The 19,362-nt window shown below is 41.6% G+C and overlaps 2 protein-coding genes across 2 annotated transcripts; one reads left to right on the plus strand and one right to left on the minus strand.

The window, feature by feature from the left end:
- Nucleotides 1-859: 859 nt before the first annotated feature.
- Nucleotides 860-12,080, minus strand: LOC147237484 (basal body-orientation factor 1-like). Its single transcript, XM_086151440.1, has 10 exons — nucleotides 12,016-12,080; nucleotides 7,061-7,123; nucleotides 6,731-6,983; nucleotides 6,578-6,643; nucleotides 4,258-4,401; nucleotides 4,087-4,167; nucleotides 3,812-3,882; nucleotides 3,204-3,348; nucleotides 2,241-2,707; nucleotides 860-988 (listed from the first exon to the last, which is right to left on the minus strand). Exons 2-10 carry the CDS (start codon nucleotides 7,102-7,104, stop codon nucleotides 880-882), a joined length of 1,380 nt encoding a protein of 459 aa, XP_086007566.1. The 5' UTR covers nucleotides 7,105-7,123; nucleotides 12,016-12,080; the 3' UTR covers nucleotides 860-879.
- A 318-nt stretch (nucleotides 12,081-12,398) lies between these two features.
- entpd5a (ectonucleoside triphosphate diphosphohydrolase 5a) lies at nucleotides 12,399-18,987 on the plus strand. Its single transcript, XM_086151574.1, has 13 exons — nucleotides 12,399-12,857; nucleotides 13,181-13,260; nucleotides 13,545-13,688; nucleotides 14,027-14,102; nucleotides 14,524-14,559; nucleotides 14,925-15,013; nucleotides 15,102-15,181; nucleotides 15,294-15,355; nucleotides 15,455-15,556; nucleotides 16,207-16,350; nucleotides 16,459-16,515; nucleotides 17,154-17,269; nucleotides 17,359-18,987. The coding sequence occupies exons 1-13, from the start codon at nucleotides 12,416-12,418 to the stop codon at nucleotides 17,440-17,442; spliced, it is 1,512 nt and encodes a 503-aa protein (XP_086007700.1). The 5' UTR covers nucleotides 12,399-12,415; the 3' UTR covers nucleotides 17,443-18,987.
- The last annotated feature ends 375 nt before the right edge of the window (nucleotides 18,988-19,362 follow it).

Consider the following 19,362-nt stretch of genomic DNA (forward strand, 5'->3'; position numbering starts at 1 on the left):
ACACACACATACACATCTAGATGCTTCCAGCAAATCAAGTAACCAGCTGTTTTCTGACCGCAATGCTTTCAAAGAACAAAATAAACGCCTAGCACACGTGAAGAGAGGCAAACAGGCAGGGAGCAAATGTACGTGACCAGATGTTTGTTTCTATGCACACAACTCTGTGGCTGGGCCTATTTTTACTATTTCGCCCAGACTCTTTCTTCATTCTTTTTAAGCAGCAGGATGGAAAAGAAAATTGTTTGAAGTTCAAATGATGTTTTATGGTATCCTCTTCTGCTAAGAAAATGGCTGTTTAAAACATTAAAAAGAGGGAGGAGTCACTGGAGTTTCAGCCCGAAACACCACTAGCTGTTACTGTCACTACTTTGTTGTTTTCTGGCTGAAATTCGAGATCTTCCTGGGGTAACCAGTGTACTGTACTTGATCTCTAAAGACTGCTAATAGCTTGAAATTCCATCCAGTAGTCTTTGTGTTTATTTTACATATCAATTACGTCCTGACAGGAAAAACTGAATAGAAAAAATGGACAGTATAAACGGATCACGTGCACAGGTGTTTCTCATTGCATTTGCAAAAGAGTCAGGGAGAGATGACAAGCGAGAAAACAAGCGAGCCTCAACACAATTTGACAAATGTTGCAGCCAGAAGGGTCATGAAGAGATTCGATTGGCTAAAGGTTGACAACACAGGGTACCCAATATTGATATTTAGGTTTTTGAGATGGAGACAGAGGAACCCTAAATAGTCACATTGCAGAAGTTATTGGAAAAACAATATATTCATGTTTTGTTTTTGTTGTCTTTGAAATTTCCAAAATGTCTGGATCAGCATAACTTAGCCTTTTCAAAACAAGCAGTTATTGAGAAGTTTTAATTACCTCACATTTTGACCATTCATTTTAGCAAACAGAAGCCGAAGCACTTGTTCCTTTTGCTCCCACGAGAGATCTGAAATTTCAAGTTTACTGTTGGGTTGGCGTTTCCTGAAAGAGCAGGAAAATGAGATCAGAGTGAGTCTTGACGGTAACAAATCCAGTAAAATATAAAGTGGGAGTTAAGAATATCCATCATACATCTGGGGGTTTGCTGACCAGTAACTATGCTCCAGTCATGTGGACCCGGAAGTCACAGATCTGGCTCAGTGATTGGCTTTCAACGCAATATAGTTCATCATTATTTTACTTGAAGTGTAAGAAATGACTTGTTTTTTTTATTGTGGCCCCACTTAAATTTTTTTACTAGTAATTGTAACATCTTTGCATTCTTTTAAATAACAACAACATAGAGGCTCTCAACTCCTTAGCACCAAAGATTAAAAAGACCCATCAGTGCGATTTTCCAGGAGTATGACAGAATCTCAGCCCATTAGTGACAAACCACATGACACAATTGTTGCCTTCACTTATTTCAGCCATGTGCTGTCCCAATGTTTTACCCATCAGCTTCCTTCAGTAGAAGCACACAGCGTGCAGCACTTTAACCGTTAACACTGTTCTCCGATCTGACATTTTTTCCTCAAGGATTTGAAAACTATATTTATCTAGCCCTACTTAAAGGACAGTTCCGATTCTGCCCATAGCAAACTTAGCATTTTTGGGAGCAAAGCAGAATAGTTGTTCCTCAATATACTTCTGTGAGGACAAATTGTTCATCACAGGAAGGTGGCCAGCCATAACCAAGCAGGTGACAAACTAATACATGTCTCAGGTACTCAACCAGTGATAAACCTGCTGACCTCTGTCACTGTCCTGAGCCAGTGAAGAACTGAACACAGCAAACAGTTCCCTAACTCAGTCGCGCTTTCTTGTCATTTAACACCAGTCGAAATGCGAGACCACATTGTCATCAACGATAATCATCACAGATTTCTTTTGAGTCAAAGCTAAATTGATTTCTTTTAAACACTGATTTTCTGTTCTGTATCAACTGCAAAACATTTGATTTCCATTTTTCATTAATGCACATCTGCAGACTAAATTCTGCATTATTTTAAATCTCCTAATTTTGCTGGTTTCAAAATAGGAAATCTATGGTTATTTTACTATGCTGCTGACAAATTTGAATCGGCTGTGTTTAAAATGGTATATACTGTATGAACAAAATCAACTCGCCTTTTGCCATGAATGTAGCTTCTTTTTCACCAGTTTTGGCCACTTTTTCTCAGGGTTTTGGTTTGGATACATTTTTGGTAAACCGCCCAGACCTTGTGATGGATATGATGGGTGAAGGACCTACCCTACGGTAACTGCCTCCATATCAGTGAAGATAGAGTTTGTGCTGTGGGGGCTTTTGTGAAACGTGCGAATGGGTGGGAACTTCAGCTTTCCTGCTGTGGCCTCTCTCAGCCTCAAGCGGTAAGTCTGCAGTTCTTCCTTTTTGTAACGCTGCCTTCTCATAGCGCTCTCCTCCTTAACCTGGGCCAGCGCCTCATGGAAGAACTGCTCGAGCTCCGTGCGTTGTACAACGATGGTCCTCGCTAGCCGCTTGATGTGCCACAGTTCGTTCTCACGCGTTGCAAGAGCCCTCTGAAGCCTCTCCAGCTCTGCCTGGTTGTCGAGCAGAGCCGCATCTTTCTTAGATTCCTGTTGTTTTACCTCTGAGGCTTGCTCCAGAGCAGCCACCTTTACTTTCAGATGAGATAGTTCCTTTTTTTGGGCCTCCATCTGGGCTACAGTCTTCTTTGCAATGATTTCCAATGTGTTCTAGATGAGTGAACCAAATGAAAAGAGAAGAATACACACAAAGCTTGCATCAGAAGTCCTTCCATTTTCACACCAGAAAAGAGGAAGAATCATGTTGAAGCCTGTGTTGAGTGAGTGGCTAAATCTTTACAAACAGGGATTTACTCCCTCAGTTCACTGTCATCATCAGGGAAGATTAATGTAGCCAACATTTATTTGTCTTACAGAAACATAGCCAGAAACTTGTGAAGGAAAAGTCACTGTATTTGAACCCATACGGCAGTGGAAACTCACCGCAACCACTGACCACTGAGAGGCTGGGTAGTAGTGAGAAGGGGACCACAAGCAAAATACACAGTGGCAGCACAAGTAAACAGCACAAGGGAAAACCACCTGAAATATGTGTTTCATAACTGCAATGATTGAAAATATCTTGATGAGGATGAATGCTCTCTATCCAAGGACTGGTGGTGCCTAATAGTAACCTTGTGTTTGCTGTCTTATGGCTTAAAGATACCTTGTCCAATGCCAGGGAGGCACTATCCTTCACTAATGAGTCTGTCAATTTCTGCAGGTCCTCTGCCTCCTTCATGTGATATTTCAGAGCTTCGTTGAGGCGGATGTTCTCCTTAAACACAGAACGCGCAGCATCGTCCAGCTGCCTGAGCAATTTTAAATACAATACAACAAGCCACTGAGTCATCATGAAATACACCAACAGTTTTGTACACATCAAGATGAAAAACAGATTTGACTGTAAGCAGCGTGTTATCTGAAGGTTTTAGAGGCAGGCTTAGTGTTTCAAAATAAAGTTAATTACTGACACTGAGTAAAATCTACATAAATCATTGTGGTGCCAAACATACTCAACTACTGTCTTCTGTACACATTTTATGCTCAAATTCCTGCAGGAGTCTCTAGGATAGTTTAGGATGTGATCGTTGGACTAGGTGATGTACACTACCTCATGAACCAGTGTGGTCAAGAAAACAAGTTCAGCTCTAATTATATATAGTTACATACATATGTTCTTGTATGATGGAATTGTTTTTCTCTTTGTGTTTTGATTGTTCAAATGTGCAGTGAAAAAAACAAAATTGGACTTTAAAGCAGGAGCACACTCACAAAATGGCCTCACTGTGGGCTCTCTTCACCACCATGGTTATTGTTTCTTCAGCTTCTCTCTCCAGCTGAGCCTGTGAAATTTTCAGATTTTAGTTCTACTTTCACCTGGGACTCTGCACATGGCTTTTTTTAGCCATCTCCTGAAAGAACACCCATCCACATTGCTGCCACTACGAATCTGTTCTCCGTATGAGAGACCGTCAGGACATTTTCCACTGTGAACCTCCCTTTTGACCAGAGTAGGACTTCCTTTCTAAGTACGTCCTTGACGATACCTTTTCTTTGAAGAATTTGAACTCCATAGTGCTAAGATTTTCTCTGTGTTCCTTCTCAGCAAAGGCCATACTTTTTCTTATCTGAAAAAATCCAAGTGTCACAATTAGTGGAGTCATAATGAAGTAGTCACGCAAACAGAAAATATTTGATTTTCTTTCTTCTTTACTCACGTTCCTGAGCTCCTGCTCCATCTTAGCTCTCATCTCCTGGAATTCCTCAATTTCCTTCATTCTTTCCTCTATCACGTCAAAGTCGCTGGCCCTTTTTCTGAACAGCTCCTTCATCTCATTGATTTCAAGTGTATAATTTTCAACCTAAAGCGTAATACGTCACACCATGAGTAAAATACAGTGCAATGCATTCAACACTACGTGCCCAGACTGTAAACATCTGTCCACTCGTTTAAGCATCACAGTTGGCGAAAGATTCCCACGAGTGAGAGCAGCTTGTATCATTTAGGGTGGAGGACATTTGTCCCACATTTCGGATGGGTCATACATTTGTCGCTAACAAATTTAAGGTCAAAGCCATCAGGCGACATGCCACGGGATACCACTGTAAAGAAACCAGTCTGGGCAAAAATGTGACAAAGTGACCAAAATCATGAGAGACTTGCAAAACACACTCCCGCAAACTTGTACATGACGGCTAAATGAGAGGTTATTGACCGTCTGATTACAACTTTAGGCCTAATCGTGATTCTTCAGATAACTGTTTGTCTACATCAACGGCCCAATCTACACATAACAGCTTTTTGGAAAAAAGTATCCACCAGTTTGGAGTCCAAAGTGATTAGTGTTGTCTGCATCTGGGATTTCCTCTTGCCGCGTTGTCGCTTCAGATTCCCAACAACTTTAAGTGCAGAGCGGTTTGTGAATACGTGTGTTTTGAGCCCCGCCCATCACGCCTGTATGAAAAAACCAAGAGGCAGGATGTTTGGCACGGACGAGCACCTCCGGTTCAAACAAAGGGTATCTTAATGTGGCCTTTAGTTTTGTTGTTTTTGAAAAATAAGCATTTTTTTCATTGCAGTAACACAATCCTTTATCTTAGAATTTGAAACTGTAATTCTGCATTACATTCTTTATGCCCTTAACATTTGGAATGGTCCGATGTGCAGAGAGTTGTCATTACCTGAGTTGTTTTCATCATTCTTTTTTTTTTTTAAATGGTAAATAGGGCTTGGTGACCTGAAAAAGGCCATATTAAAAAATACCTTTTAATATTTCCATTCAGTAGAATATATATGTTGGTAGGAATGGTTGACATGATGCACGTTGAAATTAACGGAAGACGCTGTTTAAATAGTGAGAAACGACCTCTTGGTGAAAAATTGACGATAAAGCTGACTTTGACGTCACTCCAGGTGCCTCAAAAAATCATTAACTGGTACATTCAGTGTATTTTGTATTTAAAAGTAAAGGTCAAGAGAAACTATATGGTATAATTATAATGTAGTAAAAGCAAAAGTTCCAGAACATTGTTTCAGTCTTTGGTTGGTGTTTAAGTTGCAGAGCACTGTATAACTGGCTGAGGCCTTTTTCTCATGACATCTATCCATTATGAACCGAGAGAGGCTGGAGGTGAAAACAATAGAGAAAGCTGCAGTGCTGTGTACAAGGCAAAGGTTTATAGGGATAGCCTTGTTTAACTCTTCAGCCACCAGACAGGGCCTCATTTCTCCTTCAATGTCTTTCCATAAGTTCATTTATTTCCAAGATGAACCATTTTATGACCTCCTAATGAGAAAAGGCCCTTAAGACATATGTCTTAAAAGCCGCATCTTTAGTCGACCACGACAATATTTTATTTATGACACATGTTGCATACATGTCTAAAATAGGAGTGTTTCAAGTTGGTCCAGACCATGTCTCTTTCTTCCCCTCATTGCACTAAGTTTTAACAGCATGAAGTAAGAGCTTCAAGATGGAAAACAGCTGCGAGCGAAAAACTACCGAGTGATTTCTCCTTTTTGTCGACTAAAGTGACTCAAAATTTGTCATGTCAGTTTGATAGCTTGACCCTAACAAGTTGCAGAGGTCAGTGAGGACAAATTGAGAATAAGCTCTTTTAGTTCATGTTATGTAACTTTTAAGCTGGCACTATACGGCAAGTGTGACATGTGAGGTGTGGTGAACACATCGAGGCCAGTACTATGAGTGCCTGTTCCGAGCAAGCAATTTGAAATTATGCTTTTAATCCTGCAGCCACTGACGGAGTTTAAAATAACGTGTAAGTTGGAATGAAAGGGCTTGTTTTTTGTTTTACTGTGGCTTTGTTTGGTTGTTGTTTTCCTGCATGACAAATGTCAGCATAATTACTACACTGGTGCTTGGGCACGATGCAATATATTTTTCAGTTACTGAAGGAATAACGATGCGCAGAGAAAATCATGCAATGAAGCAACAAAAAAAGCTAGCATGTGCTATATTTTATAATTCTATGTAATTATAACCTGTTTGAATGCCGGTTCTTCTTTAATTTACTCACCATTTTGTTTTGTTTCTCATGCGACAGTGCCTCTTGACTTTTGAGAGTTTTTTCCAGCATACTGATCTGTTAAGATCGAAGAAAATGAGTGAAATCCATCTGCCTACTAATCTTCAATTATTTCATGGATGATATTTAAGTCTAAATCCCGACCTTGTCATCTTTTGCAGCATCCTGCTTCTTCAGGTAGCCTGCAAGGTCAATGCAGTCCCTCTCAGCACTATGTAGCTGTCTGGTGAGATCGTCGTTGGCACGTGCCAGTTTCCGGCAGCTCTCGCGATACTCCGCAAGTGACTGACCCACGACCTTTGACCTCAGCTCCCAGAGTGCGGCGTTGGCTTTGGCCTTCTCGAAGTCAGACTCTTTGTCCGATTTCTGCTCCTGTTTCCCCTCCTTCTTTCCTTTCCTGCGACATAGTATCACGCAAAGATACAACTTTCTCGATCCATTGCAGCTGTAAACTATCAGAATGTGCGCTCTTACCCTGCTTTCAACCTCTTTGGTTTTCCGACTTTCTTCTTTGGCATCTCTACTTGCAAAGTGTACCTAAATAGATGGAACCATGGAATGTAAAGAAGAAGCGATAATCGTCACTTGCTGACTGCAGTATCCGTGGAACCTGTTGTGACTGTTTGTGTGGTGCGGTTGTCATGGAGATGACGTTCAGTCTGAGCTCAAATTTCTTTTCAATAGGAGCCCTGGTTGGCTCTGCAGCTCCAATTTACTGTATGCATCAGTGAGGCTGAGTAGATTAGATATATCACTTGACATGACTCAGCTCTGGATTAACATATGATTCTACCCCACTTTTACCACACTTTCATCATCCCCTTCTGACAGTTTGTATGTAAACTGTGGCATCTTTTTTACACTGGTTCAAGAAATTTTGGTTGAAATCGTTGAGTCATTCTTTTCTTAAGTAACGCAAGGAAGTTTTCTTTTTTCTGATTCGGATCTCTTTTGTGTGGATTTTCTTCAAATGTTTATATATATATATGTATATTTTTCTTGGATTCATGCCCATTGTATCTATTTTTATAAGCTGTACAGGCAATACAGTCAACTCTTGATATAACACCCATTTTAATAGCTGTCATTGCATTTCAATGGATGATACAGAGCATATGGTTAGATGGAGGAGGTCGATCCTCTGGGAAATCTCCTGAAGGGAAAAAACAAAATGAAAAGAAGAGGATTGCAAATATTTCTAAGAACTTGCTAATGTACTGATTGCATGGTGCTCATCCAAAGGCTCCTACAAGTAGTCTGGCCAATTTAGTAGTACAAATTGGCCAGACTACCATTTGCCATTTGATGATCCTTAGACTAATAAAGAGGTTTTCTTTATTTATTGCAATTTCACAAGTTGTGTTTTGTGAGGATACTCTGCAATAGCTGATTCAGCTGATTTTAAAATGAGTTTTTCTGTTTGTCTAGTGATAAGACAGGGTTAGACCACACTATCTCAACAGACTAGACTCCAGTCTATTGTTAATGAGGCGAAGTTGTAAAACAGAATATCTTCACTATAAATTCCCCACTGTAAAAAAGTCACTCAATAATTATTTTCAAAGTGATTAAATGAGCTCCATAATTGCATGCCATAAAACTAACCCACTCATGCACTCATGCTTATGTCTGAGAGAAGATATGTTTTTATATTCCAGAAAAAATAATTATAACTTACCCACTTACCAGGGAAGAGCCTGTGGCAATAGAGTGATTCAGTTACTAATCTGAATCCAGTATTTTTTAAATGAATCTTAATCTTATGACTTTGATATTTTCAAAATTACACACACACTGACACATACACACACTCACACACAGCTGTAGATATACAGCAAAGCCCCAGCAGGCTCAATTTTAACTATGCTGCCCCAACGAGGCAGTAACAACACAAACACTGAACATTTTTTTCCCTTTATTTTATTGTACCACTCAGCTTTTGGTGCTGTAAAATCTCAGTCTCTTCACAGAAAAAAGCTTATAAGTCAACTAACATACTTACTTCTCAGAATCATATTGTGTGATGAGAGAGCCAAAACAAAAACAGAGAGCATGCACCATAACATTGTCACTGAGGTGGAAATCTTCACAAAGCCTCTGAGCATCATAAATTGTTTGATCCAATGCTTGAAAATTTACCAAAGGATGTTTCCTGGTAGAAATTTATAGATAAAAACAGAAGAATAAAAGTCCACAGGATTTCACGCCCAATTTCAATCTGTGACCTTTAAAAAGCTGCTGTCAGTTTGTTCGTTTAGCGGTCCCTTCCTCTGAAAATCACAACAGCAGGATAGTCGGATTGTAGAAAAATCTTCCCTGAAGTGCAGCAAAAGCATTTATGACAATAAGCCCTGTTTTTTTTCCTCGCGTTATAAAATGCTGGGAGTTTTTCAAAAGCATTTCAGTAGAAGACCGAATCGAATCATGTTGGCCAAAACCAAAACCTCAAAAGTATCGAGGTTTTGTACAATGTATTCATTGAGCACCGAAGAAATAACCTGTCGGCTAAAATTCATACTACGTCCCAACAGCATCCAGTATTCTACACACTGTCCATCAGTGTAACCTGTCAATTTCATTACAACTCTTCCTTTTTTTTTTTCTGTATGTTAGTGGGTGAGTCAAGAACTATCCCCATTAGATTTTGAATATATCTGAAATAGGGGCATAATGCCCACAAAGCAATGGCCGACAAATTACACAAACGCAGGCTACCTCGTAGTCATCTCCTCCTTATGCACCGTCAGTCGAGATCTTTTTTCGCTGATGTGTTTCGTCGACACACCGTTGTTGTCCTTAAAAGAACTGTGTTGCTCACTGACTGTCCCGTTTTTTGCAAGGGAAAACCACAGAGATTAACGAAAATGCCGATCGGATTACATCCTGGTGGACACTTACCCCAAAGAAACAATGTAATGTTAGTGCAGGTCATAATTCAAAACCACTGGATCCTCTCCATCATCATGTTCGGCTTTCTGCGGGAGCCTCAAAGTGTCCACCATAGATGATTCATCAAACAAACAAGTACATATCTCAAAACTGTTGGGTGTAGCTACTGTAAACTCAATCATATAGGGTTGTTCTCTGTTCTGGCATCATGCACAGAGTTTGAGGACTAAATTTAAAGGTAATTACTATGACAGTGAGGAGAGAAAACTGAAATAACCCAGAGCATTTCAACGCTGTCATTATCATTGGAATTGTAATGACAAGCTTTGGGTCTCTTCAATGGACCTTTTGGGGTAGGACACCCACAAACATGGCATTCCTGAGGGTAACATTGCAGCATATTAATGATACATTGCTCAGCGTAGATTACAAAGCCCAGGGTCCTGTATTATGCTTTACGGTTTCAGTTAACTTGAAACAAAATACCAAACCTGGTATTGAAATTTCATCTCCTGTAAAACATTGTTAGCAATGCACTGTGTCATGGTATAGGCTGGTGCCTCACAATTTGACAAGGAACAGTGCGCGTCTACTAGATATTTTCATGTAAATTTGCAGTGTATGGATTCTGACTTGACCAGTTTATTTTGTTATCTTGGAATTAATTGAAAAATACATTCTTCTATAATTCATACAACAAAAGCTGTATTTACATGGTTCAGTTTCAATTACTGTACAGTATTCCAGATTTAAAAAAAAATCAGCTGCGAAAATTTAAAGTTGCTTGGACTTGTTGCTGTGGCATCAAATGTCCAATGAATGTATAACAACACTCTACAGTCACATTAAGCGGCACATTAACTGCAGGGTTTTTAACTGAGTGACGATTTGGGATTGAACTTGGAGTACATGAAGTCTTTTATATTTAAAAGCAGGAATTATTGATCACATCACCTTTAATATGCATCTGTGATATCATAGTGAGCAAGTCAGCGAGAGGTCCTGCACATGTAGGCTTTGATAGCAGTGAACGGCCACTCTGGTTAGCCACAGTATTTAGAAAAAAGTAGCCACAGTATTTAGAAAAAAGGGAAAGAGGAAAGAAAGTCCAATATTTTTAGTTCAAATTACAGTGTTTGAACAGTGCTTTGCAAAGTCGAGTGTCCTGGGAGGGGAATGGCATGATGGGTGAACATTGGTGCCAAGCCCCACCCTCCCCACATTGTCCTTTCTGTGGACTTCCTGCACTCTGTTGTACCCATCTGCAGAACCTCTGCCCTTCCATTACCCTCCTGGCAGATCTGGCTGACAACTTTGTCCGTTTGCAATGCACGTGCTGCGAGAGCTGGAACAATAAAATCATATACCGTGTCAGGATTTGGAAAGGGTCCGTTACCCACGGGGTCTCGGCTGCTAGAAAAGGAATGCCTTTGCACGGTTTCAACTCTTTTTGTTATCAACTTGACGCAGGACTGGAGGATCGCTTTGGTGCCTCTGTGACCTGCACGAACTATACCTCAGAACATTACATGCACAAAAAGCTTTGGCTGATATATCACAACATGACTTCTGATTCCGTGCCAACCAGCCACCTAAATCAGAAGAACACTTTTCATGCATTCTCTCCGCAAACTTGCCTGGCAGCTCAAATATTTTCTCTCTCTTGGAAAACCTGTGGTTAACACAGGGATGAGTGGGTGTGAGATGACTGCTCGCATTCTTTCAACTTTTATGCCTGCTGGAGTGACATTTGCATATTTTAAGGCTGTTGAAGCCTCTGCAGTGGGTTTTTAATGTGGTGATTACAGTGGGTTCATGAACAGAGGGTTGAAAGGATTCCGACAGATACCCATGCACAATCCAATCCAGCCACTGAACACGACTTAGCAAAGAGGAAACTACCAAATCAAAAAATGCGTCACATCTTTGTCGGTCTTAATAGGGTTACGTCTGTGCTTCTGTGCTTTAGTTGATGCTCACACTTCCTCGCAAGTGTGTTTTTATCCGAGCAGGTCCAATGTTGTCTCTGTCTATGCACAATTGCTTGCGTTTATGTGATTTTGCTTTTTTCTTCTATCTTTTAAGGGGACAGCACATCGAAAAGGACACAATCGACTGACATGGGTGCTCATGTTACACAAAATGCCCCTTTACTCCCGTAGATATAAATATTCATAGCTCCTAATGTGTTTTACAATCAATTACATCGTTAGGTTACTCAATGAATTCTCTTCAGAGGTTGCATTTGTGTGAGAGATCCGAAACTTAATCAAAGCCCTGTACTATTCAAAGGAACGTTCATGTTTTCCCCCGTTTGTAGTGAATCGTTCCCAATTCAGTGTAAAGTTGCCCTTAATTATAAACAAGAAGACTTTTGCACGACATTCAGTGAGAAGCCGAGGATACGTTTGATGATGGAATTTCTGTCTTGAGTGTCTAAGCAAGATCCGTAAGACGTGTTGTAAGGTCAATTCTGCTTATTTATCTTTTTCAGCACAAGCATTTGCAAATGTATTTTTCATTAACCTATTTCTCCTTACCCAAGGTGACCAAAATTACCGGTATAGATGAGGAGTGGAAAGCAGAGGCAAAAATAATCCTCCTCCTACTTCTCAAAAAGAAAAAAGGAAAGGAGAAGAGGAAGGGAGTGCTGTCGGTAGGCAGGTAGTCTCCAGGGAGGGGGGACTCCTGAGGGATTCTGGGATGGACCGCCACAGGATTGGTGGAAGGCTGCACTCGGTGTGGTCCCCTGCCAAGCCCATATGTCTTTATATACTGTCAACAGATGATCGGACAGTCCCGAGTGTGCATCGCATCCACGCTGCTGCTCTCCATCCCCGCTGCTCTCTCCTCCACCCCAGGGCTCTCCCCTCTTCTCCAGCATCCGCCGGCACTTCTCCTCCCCGTACCCCCTCCCGCCTCCCCCTCTGTTGCGCAAGGATGACCGCGCCGATCCTGCTCCTCCACCTGGCCCTGTGGCTTCTGGCTGGAAACTTCTCAGCGGAGGCGACCTACTACCGACACCACCGCTACATCCCCCATTTCTACCGCTACCGGGAGCACTCCGCCAACACTGAGAACCTGCTCCCCGAAGTATCCAACCCGGCGCATCCTCCTGTCTCACAGCCCGGCGTGCCGACATACCCCGAGATCCCGCAAGTCTTTCACCCGGTGCCCGAGGTGTTCCAGCCCGTCCCGGAGGCTTTTCCCCCGGTGCCTGAAGTCGTGCATCCCGCGCCCGAGTTCCACCTCAAACCCTACTTGCCTGCACCCGAAGCCCCATCGCCTGTCAACGGCACCCGGGTTTTCTACGGGGTGATGTTTGACGCGGGGAGCACAGGCACCAGGATCCACATCTACAAATTCATCCAAAAAGACCCCGGTAATTCTTCCACTCTCTCTCTCTCTCTCTCTTTCTCTCTCTCTCTCTCCCTTCGCCTGCTGTCACTGCGGTGCGGTGAGCCCGACCGACGCGCACCGGCGAGCGAGGACGCGCGCGTAATACCGTCTTCTAAAAGTGGCTGAGGTGGACTTTTAATTTGCCGGTTTGACTCAGCTGTGTAGGAAGCAGACCTTTAAACCTCAGGCAGAATGTAGGTCAGCTGCTGCAGTCTGAAGACAAGCAGTATTTTAAGATTCCTCAAATATGTGATGCTTAGCTCTCAATTCTATGAACTGTTTCCTGAGACTGATTTCTTCTTTCAGTTGAGCTGCCGGTTTTGGACAATGAACTGTACCATGCCGTGAAGCCTGGCCTTTCTGCTTACAAAGACAACCCCGAGGAGGTACGTATACCTGCTTGCACCTTAACCTGTGTGGCTCATTATTCCCTGTCAGACGTGATATTAGGTTCACTATCCGCACAACCGCTGAAACCACTCGGATATAAATACTGTCATTACAAATAAATACCTGCTGCTTGTGCTCTCTGTGCTGCCCTGTTTCGTCCGTTTTGTCTATCCGACCGAGTGGCGAATTTCTTTTGGGCGATGAATGGCCATTCATTCTGCGCTCTGACCATGCATGTTTGAATTCTGCGGCCTGCAACTAATTGACATCTTCTGGTCAGGGCGGCAACACTGTCAGACAGCTGCTGAAGATTGCCAAGAAGACGGTGCCAGAGGAGGAATGGAGGAGGACGCCAGTTGTCCTGAGGGCCACAGCGGGGCTGCGTTTGCTGCCCGAAGACAAGGCGAAGGCTCTCTTAAACGAGGTCAGGTGCATTTCTCTTCTCTCAGACAGCTTGGCACAACCATCACTGATCCCACCGAGAAGCGGGATGAAAAACCACTAAGTGCTTACAAGTGTCGCTTTGGGGAAAAAAAAAAAAAAAAAAAAAGGCTACCCATTTGGTGGCTATCTTGTTATCAAAAACAGCTGTTATGAGGTTGTGTGGAGTAACCAAATTTGTCATTTAAAGTATTAAATCAAGACTACTGTACATGATTGTGGTTAGCTGTCACTTTAAAATATTGTAGGCAGTTTCTGTGTCAGAGGATACATAGACATCTATGGTATAATGGGCTTGTTTGAATATATTTTGTTTTACAGGTACAAGAGGTATTTCACGAGTCCCCCTTCTATGTGCCAGAAAACAGTGTTTCCATCATGAATGGAACAAATGAGGGTAATCTATTTTCTCAAATTCTTTGATTGTCCTGAGAAGTGCTATGCTGTAGGTGGCTCATTTGACAAGGGCGTATCAAACAATTCTGCTCTTGTATTGTTTTTACAAGACATCACTTAGTAACTCAGTGAAGCAAACAAACACACTAATGTCCCTCCCCCACACCCAATAATTTATGGCCATCCTTCATTGTTTCATCACAATGTATTATCCTCACATTATGATTACAGAGACCGGACATCTGAGGCAATTGTAATTACATGGAATGGCCAGTAATTTCACCCGACTATTTTAGCATTTGACAAATTAAATCTCGCATTTTGCGTTTACTCCTTGTACTTGTCAGAATTTGAATCAATAGTAGTGTCTTGTAAATTCACTGTTTACTAATGCTTATATTTTCACCCACGTGCCGTTGCAGGAGTCCTTGCCTGGGTCACCGTGAACTTCCTCACAGGTAAGACATTGCTTGTGTTTTGTTATGTTGGTGTTAGTGGTCAGGAGGCTCATATCTGAGGCTCCAGTGTACACAGATACCCAGCAGTGAAAGACTCTTGTCTCCGGACTGAGGTCACAAACTTGAATCCCTGCCCTAAAAAAGCTTTCAATAACAATCCATATTTCCTCATGTTTCTCGCTCAGCGGACGTACAGTCAAATTTGTACCACACGCCCTTTAGTTTAGAACCTAAACTCACATCTCGGAGGGCAAGAACATGATATGTGAGCAGGGAAAATCTGTGATTTAGCGGTTGCAAAAATTTATAAACTCTATTGACGATGCATACAGGGGTGAACCTGTTTTTTTTTTTTCATTCGCTAGGTCACTTGTATTCCAACACAAAAAGGACGGTAGGCATCCTGGATCTGGGTGGCGGATCTACACAGATCACATTCCTTCCTAAGTCAAAGGTAAATTGAATACTGGGTGCACTAAAAATACATCAAAAGTGGTGTTTTTAGTTAAAACATCACCCCGTTCTTTCCCATTGCCCAACAGAAAACGCTTCAGTCTGCTCCCTTCAGTTATATCGCCAATTTCAACCTATTCAACCACACCTATCAACTGTACACGCACAGGTAAATATCCCCAAAGCTTCATTGATGTGATCAAGTATCCAGAGTATCAGAAACAGTCGTTTAAAAGTACAAGCAGCAATTTAAGTCCTAACCCCAATATATCTCACCATAGCTACCTTGGAAATGGACTGTATGCAGCTCGACTGGCAACTCTTGGCGCACTAGGAGCAGATGGTACAGTAACTTGGACCTTTTCAAACTATTTGCAGGTCGATCTACGCATGTTTCTTCAATGGAAGATGACAAATGTTCCCATTATTGTGGCTTTTCTAGGCCTGGATTGGAAAGTCTTCACTAGTTCCTGCCTCCCGAAAAAGTTCAGAGAGGAGGTGACTTTTTCTGGTGTCACCTACCAAGTCAGCGGGATTCCAGACGGTAAGATAAAAGCTCCCTGAGGTTTGGATTACTTTCCCAGTGCTTTGGATCCAGCGACTCATGCATTCCTTTCCCAACTGTGGAAGTACATTAGATGACAGTATCATACAGTCACATCTGAACGCTGCAATTTTGGTGACCCTGGTGCCAAACGCGTGTTTGGTAATCCTCCCTCTTTCTCTGTCTTCCTGCTTGAACAATTATACAATAGTCAACATTGTATTTAAACCTAAGAAAACTGTCAGTTAACTTTTCAAATAGGGCAGGCACTCCCATACCACAGTCAAGTAGCCAAAAGATGCCGATCTTGTCTGAGTAGTTTTTTTTTTTGTTTGTTTTTTTTTCTGTGTGTGTGTGTGTGTGTGTGTGTAACGAGTGGCTTGATCTTGACCGCTCACAATTATGTGGTAAAAATAGACAGCCCAATAGGGCAGCGCTAACTGCCGCTCTTGTCAGCACATGGTTTCGCTGGCATGACAGCACCAACCATACCCTCGGGGCTGTGTGAAACTTCTGGGGCTTCCCTCGTATACTATCTGGTGTGCCCCCCTGGTTCAGCCCCGGGCTTAGTTCAAACAGCGGCTACAAGCGCTCCAGATTGCATGACATCCAATTTCACTGACAAATAATGTTTCCTCCTCTCTTCCCAGGCTATGCTGGCTACAAGCTGTGCTACTATGAGGTGATGAAAGTGATAAAGGGAAGAGTCCATCAGCCTTATGAAGTGAAGGGCAGCAGCGTGTTTTATGCTTTCTCCTACTATTTCGACAGAGCCGTGGAGTCCGGTCTCATCGGTGAGTTGGCATCGAAGAAAGACTATCCTTCTTGTGCCATTATCTCACTCATTATAATCCTTTGTTCAAAATTGGTCCGTAAATTGTGTTGTTTTTTCTTTCTCACAGATGGCACCAGAGGTGGTGCTGTTGAAGTTAGGGATTTTAAGAAGAGAGCCAAAGAAGGTAAGTTACATGTTAAAGTCTGCTAGATGAAAGCGATCTCGGAAGTTATACAATGACCGTACTTTAACTACACAAATCATTACACATATTTAGAACACTGCATATCCAATATAATTCATCACAGCGCTGAGCTCCAAAACTACAAAAGCATGACATCATGACATTGACTATTTAACCATGCCATGCTTATCAGTAGAATCAGATTAAGAGCAAGAAGAAATGAGTCTGTGTGTGAAAGTCTGAGGCTGTTTGTATTGTGAGAACACTGTCACATGGCCTCGAGGAACAAGTCTGGCTCAGGCGGTGCTGGCATTTGAGCTGATAATGTCTGCCTGGCCCAGGCAGGAGGGCACCTGACAGCCACACACCACCTGGACGCTGAGACATACTGACAAACACACGCTGTATGTGAGATTGTTTAACACCACCACCCACCTACAGCCTTGAGCTGACCCTCAGTTGTTCTTTTCACACTCGCCTGTTTATGAATCCAAACAAAATCAAAGGTTATCGTGTAGTGTTAGAAAAGGTGTTTTTGTCCTTGATACGTGGAAAGATGTGATGCAAGATGATGTCAACAGCTTAGTGTATTCAAACTGAAGTGATTCTGAAAATGTGTGTGTTTTTTCTGCCTGCAGTTTGCAACAAAATGACCAAATACCGCGCTATCAGCCCCTTCCTGTGCATGGATATGACGTATATCACCTGTCTGTTAAAGGAGGGCTTTGGCTTCAAGGACAACACTGTGCTACAGGTGAGTCAGTCAGAGGGCACAACTATCATATTCAATGGGATTTAAATTACTGCAATACCCATGAACCTATGTCTCTTTCTGCTCAACAGCTGGCCAAAAAAGTTAATAATGTGGAGACCAGCTGGGCTCTGGGGGCAACCTTTGACTACTTCAGAAACTTCAATATCCACTAAGGACAGCTGTTTGTCACAGCTGCTGGCACTGAGACTGTGGGGCTTCCCTTCCGCCATCCACCGTCTATCAGCCCGTCCCCTAACAGACACACCCACTACCATTATACCTCTCCTCTATTATTCAAGCGCAACACCCTGCGAACATTCTGAGAACTGTAGAAAAAAAAAAAAAATCACTATATTTTTATAAGGCCAGCTATTTCTACTGTATGTTGAGCTCATAACGTGTGGGCTGAATTTATTTTTGTAAAGAGTTTACATTTTTATTTCTCTCTGGCCGTTGGACCTGAATAGTGCTCTCAGCTGCTCGTAGAGCGTGCAGAGGAAATGAGAAACAGCCAGGCTTTGTGTTTCTGTGCTTACCTTGGTCCTGGTACGCACTGCACACCATGGTGGAATGGAAACTGCTTGCTGGAGATGCAGCTGCAGTTGTGTCTCTAACTGACTGAAAGTTAGCCTTTATTTGGTTCCGGCAATAAATTATTTCACAGGACGCAAATTCCACCTCCTGTAGCCTTTGGGAAGACTGCAGCTTCTTGTCTGCAACTTTGCACGCAACACTTTAATTGCAGATATTGTAGCTAAGACCTGATCAATTTCTTTGATGTCATACGTGGTGTCGTGTGTTCATCAAGTAGAATATGTTTCATCATGACTTGGGGAGGGAGTGAAGAAAGTTCTGTGGGAAGGGTGCTGTCACAATGTGCTGTGTGGCTGTCACATGCATGAGGTTAATACCTCTATCTTTAAAATTCATCCATTATTGTTTGTTTAGTCTGGAATGGAAAGTCCTTATCATGCATACTTAAATTGCAGGGGCCCCATGTCTGAACTGTATTTTAGACCAGCAACAGAAAAACCTCTCATCAAGGTTAGATAGTTCTAACAACATAATTTACAGCTTTTAAATATAGAAAAAAATGTAAACATAAATTATGTACAGTACGAGTTAAAATCATGACTCCTTGATTTGTAGGGATGCAGCTTGTTGCTCAACAGCATTAATTATGTTTAATTGTGTTTGTCATTTTGTTGTCAACTGTACAAATATTTAAATAACTGATTTTGATTTTGTTACTGATATCAGAACACTCTAACTGCTCTCAAAACCATTCCATTGCTGTTTTTATCTGCCAGTATTCAACATGTTCCATAACTACTGCTGTACATACATACATATATATATATATACACACACACACACATATTGTAAACTTTTTAAATTGAGCTTGACGGACAGAACCGCATTTAAATTGCAATTCTTTAATGAAGCACTATTGCTAATAAATACCTTGATACTCATCAGTTCAATAACCTGATGACCTCTTGTAAATTGATTTTATTAATACGAGTGAATTAACTTTGTATGTTTTAATAAAATCTCCAAAAATGTGTCATATGAATGTTTCTTCCCCTCCAACACATCATTAATTGGGTTGAAGCTTAACTGCGTGCATTACAGATTGATTAGAGCTGCTGAAACATATTAAGCATATTTGAAATAATCGTGGATTTATTTTAATTTTTGATCACTGCATCTTTTATGACTGCATGCCATCTATGATTGTAGAGCACAGCACAAGCTTTTTTTTTTTGGACAATAGGACAACGGGAGACTAACTCCTATTACGCCTAATAGGCCAATGCTAAAAACATACTGCTAAAAAACATAAAGGGAACACTTGGAGATGCATTGTCTTAAGTGTTCCCTTTATTTTCTTTGCACACTGTTTATAGAAATTTGTAGTGGATCGGAAATATTTGATTAGATGATTTTATTGTTTACTTCGATTGTGCCTTTTCCTACGCATTTATAAACGGAAGTGGCTCCTTCAAATGGAAAGGACTTGAGGTTTATGAGGAGAGTGCAACAATAAAGGTTTTAACCATATCATTTGTCCATTCGTGGACATGCTAATT

Source organism: Fistularia commersonii, chromosome 1 (assembly GCF_037954325.1).
Source record: "Fistularia commersonii isolate RoL2024-O1a breed Wild chromosome 1, RoL_Fcom_v1.0, whole genome shotgun sequence".
Classification (NCBI taxonomy): Eukaryota; Metazoa; Chordata; class Actinopteri; order Syngnathiformes; family Fistulariidae; genus Fistularia; species Fistularia commersonii.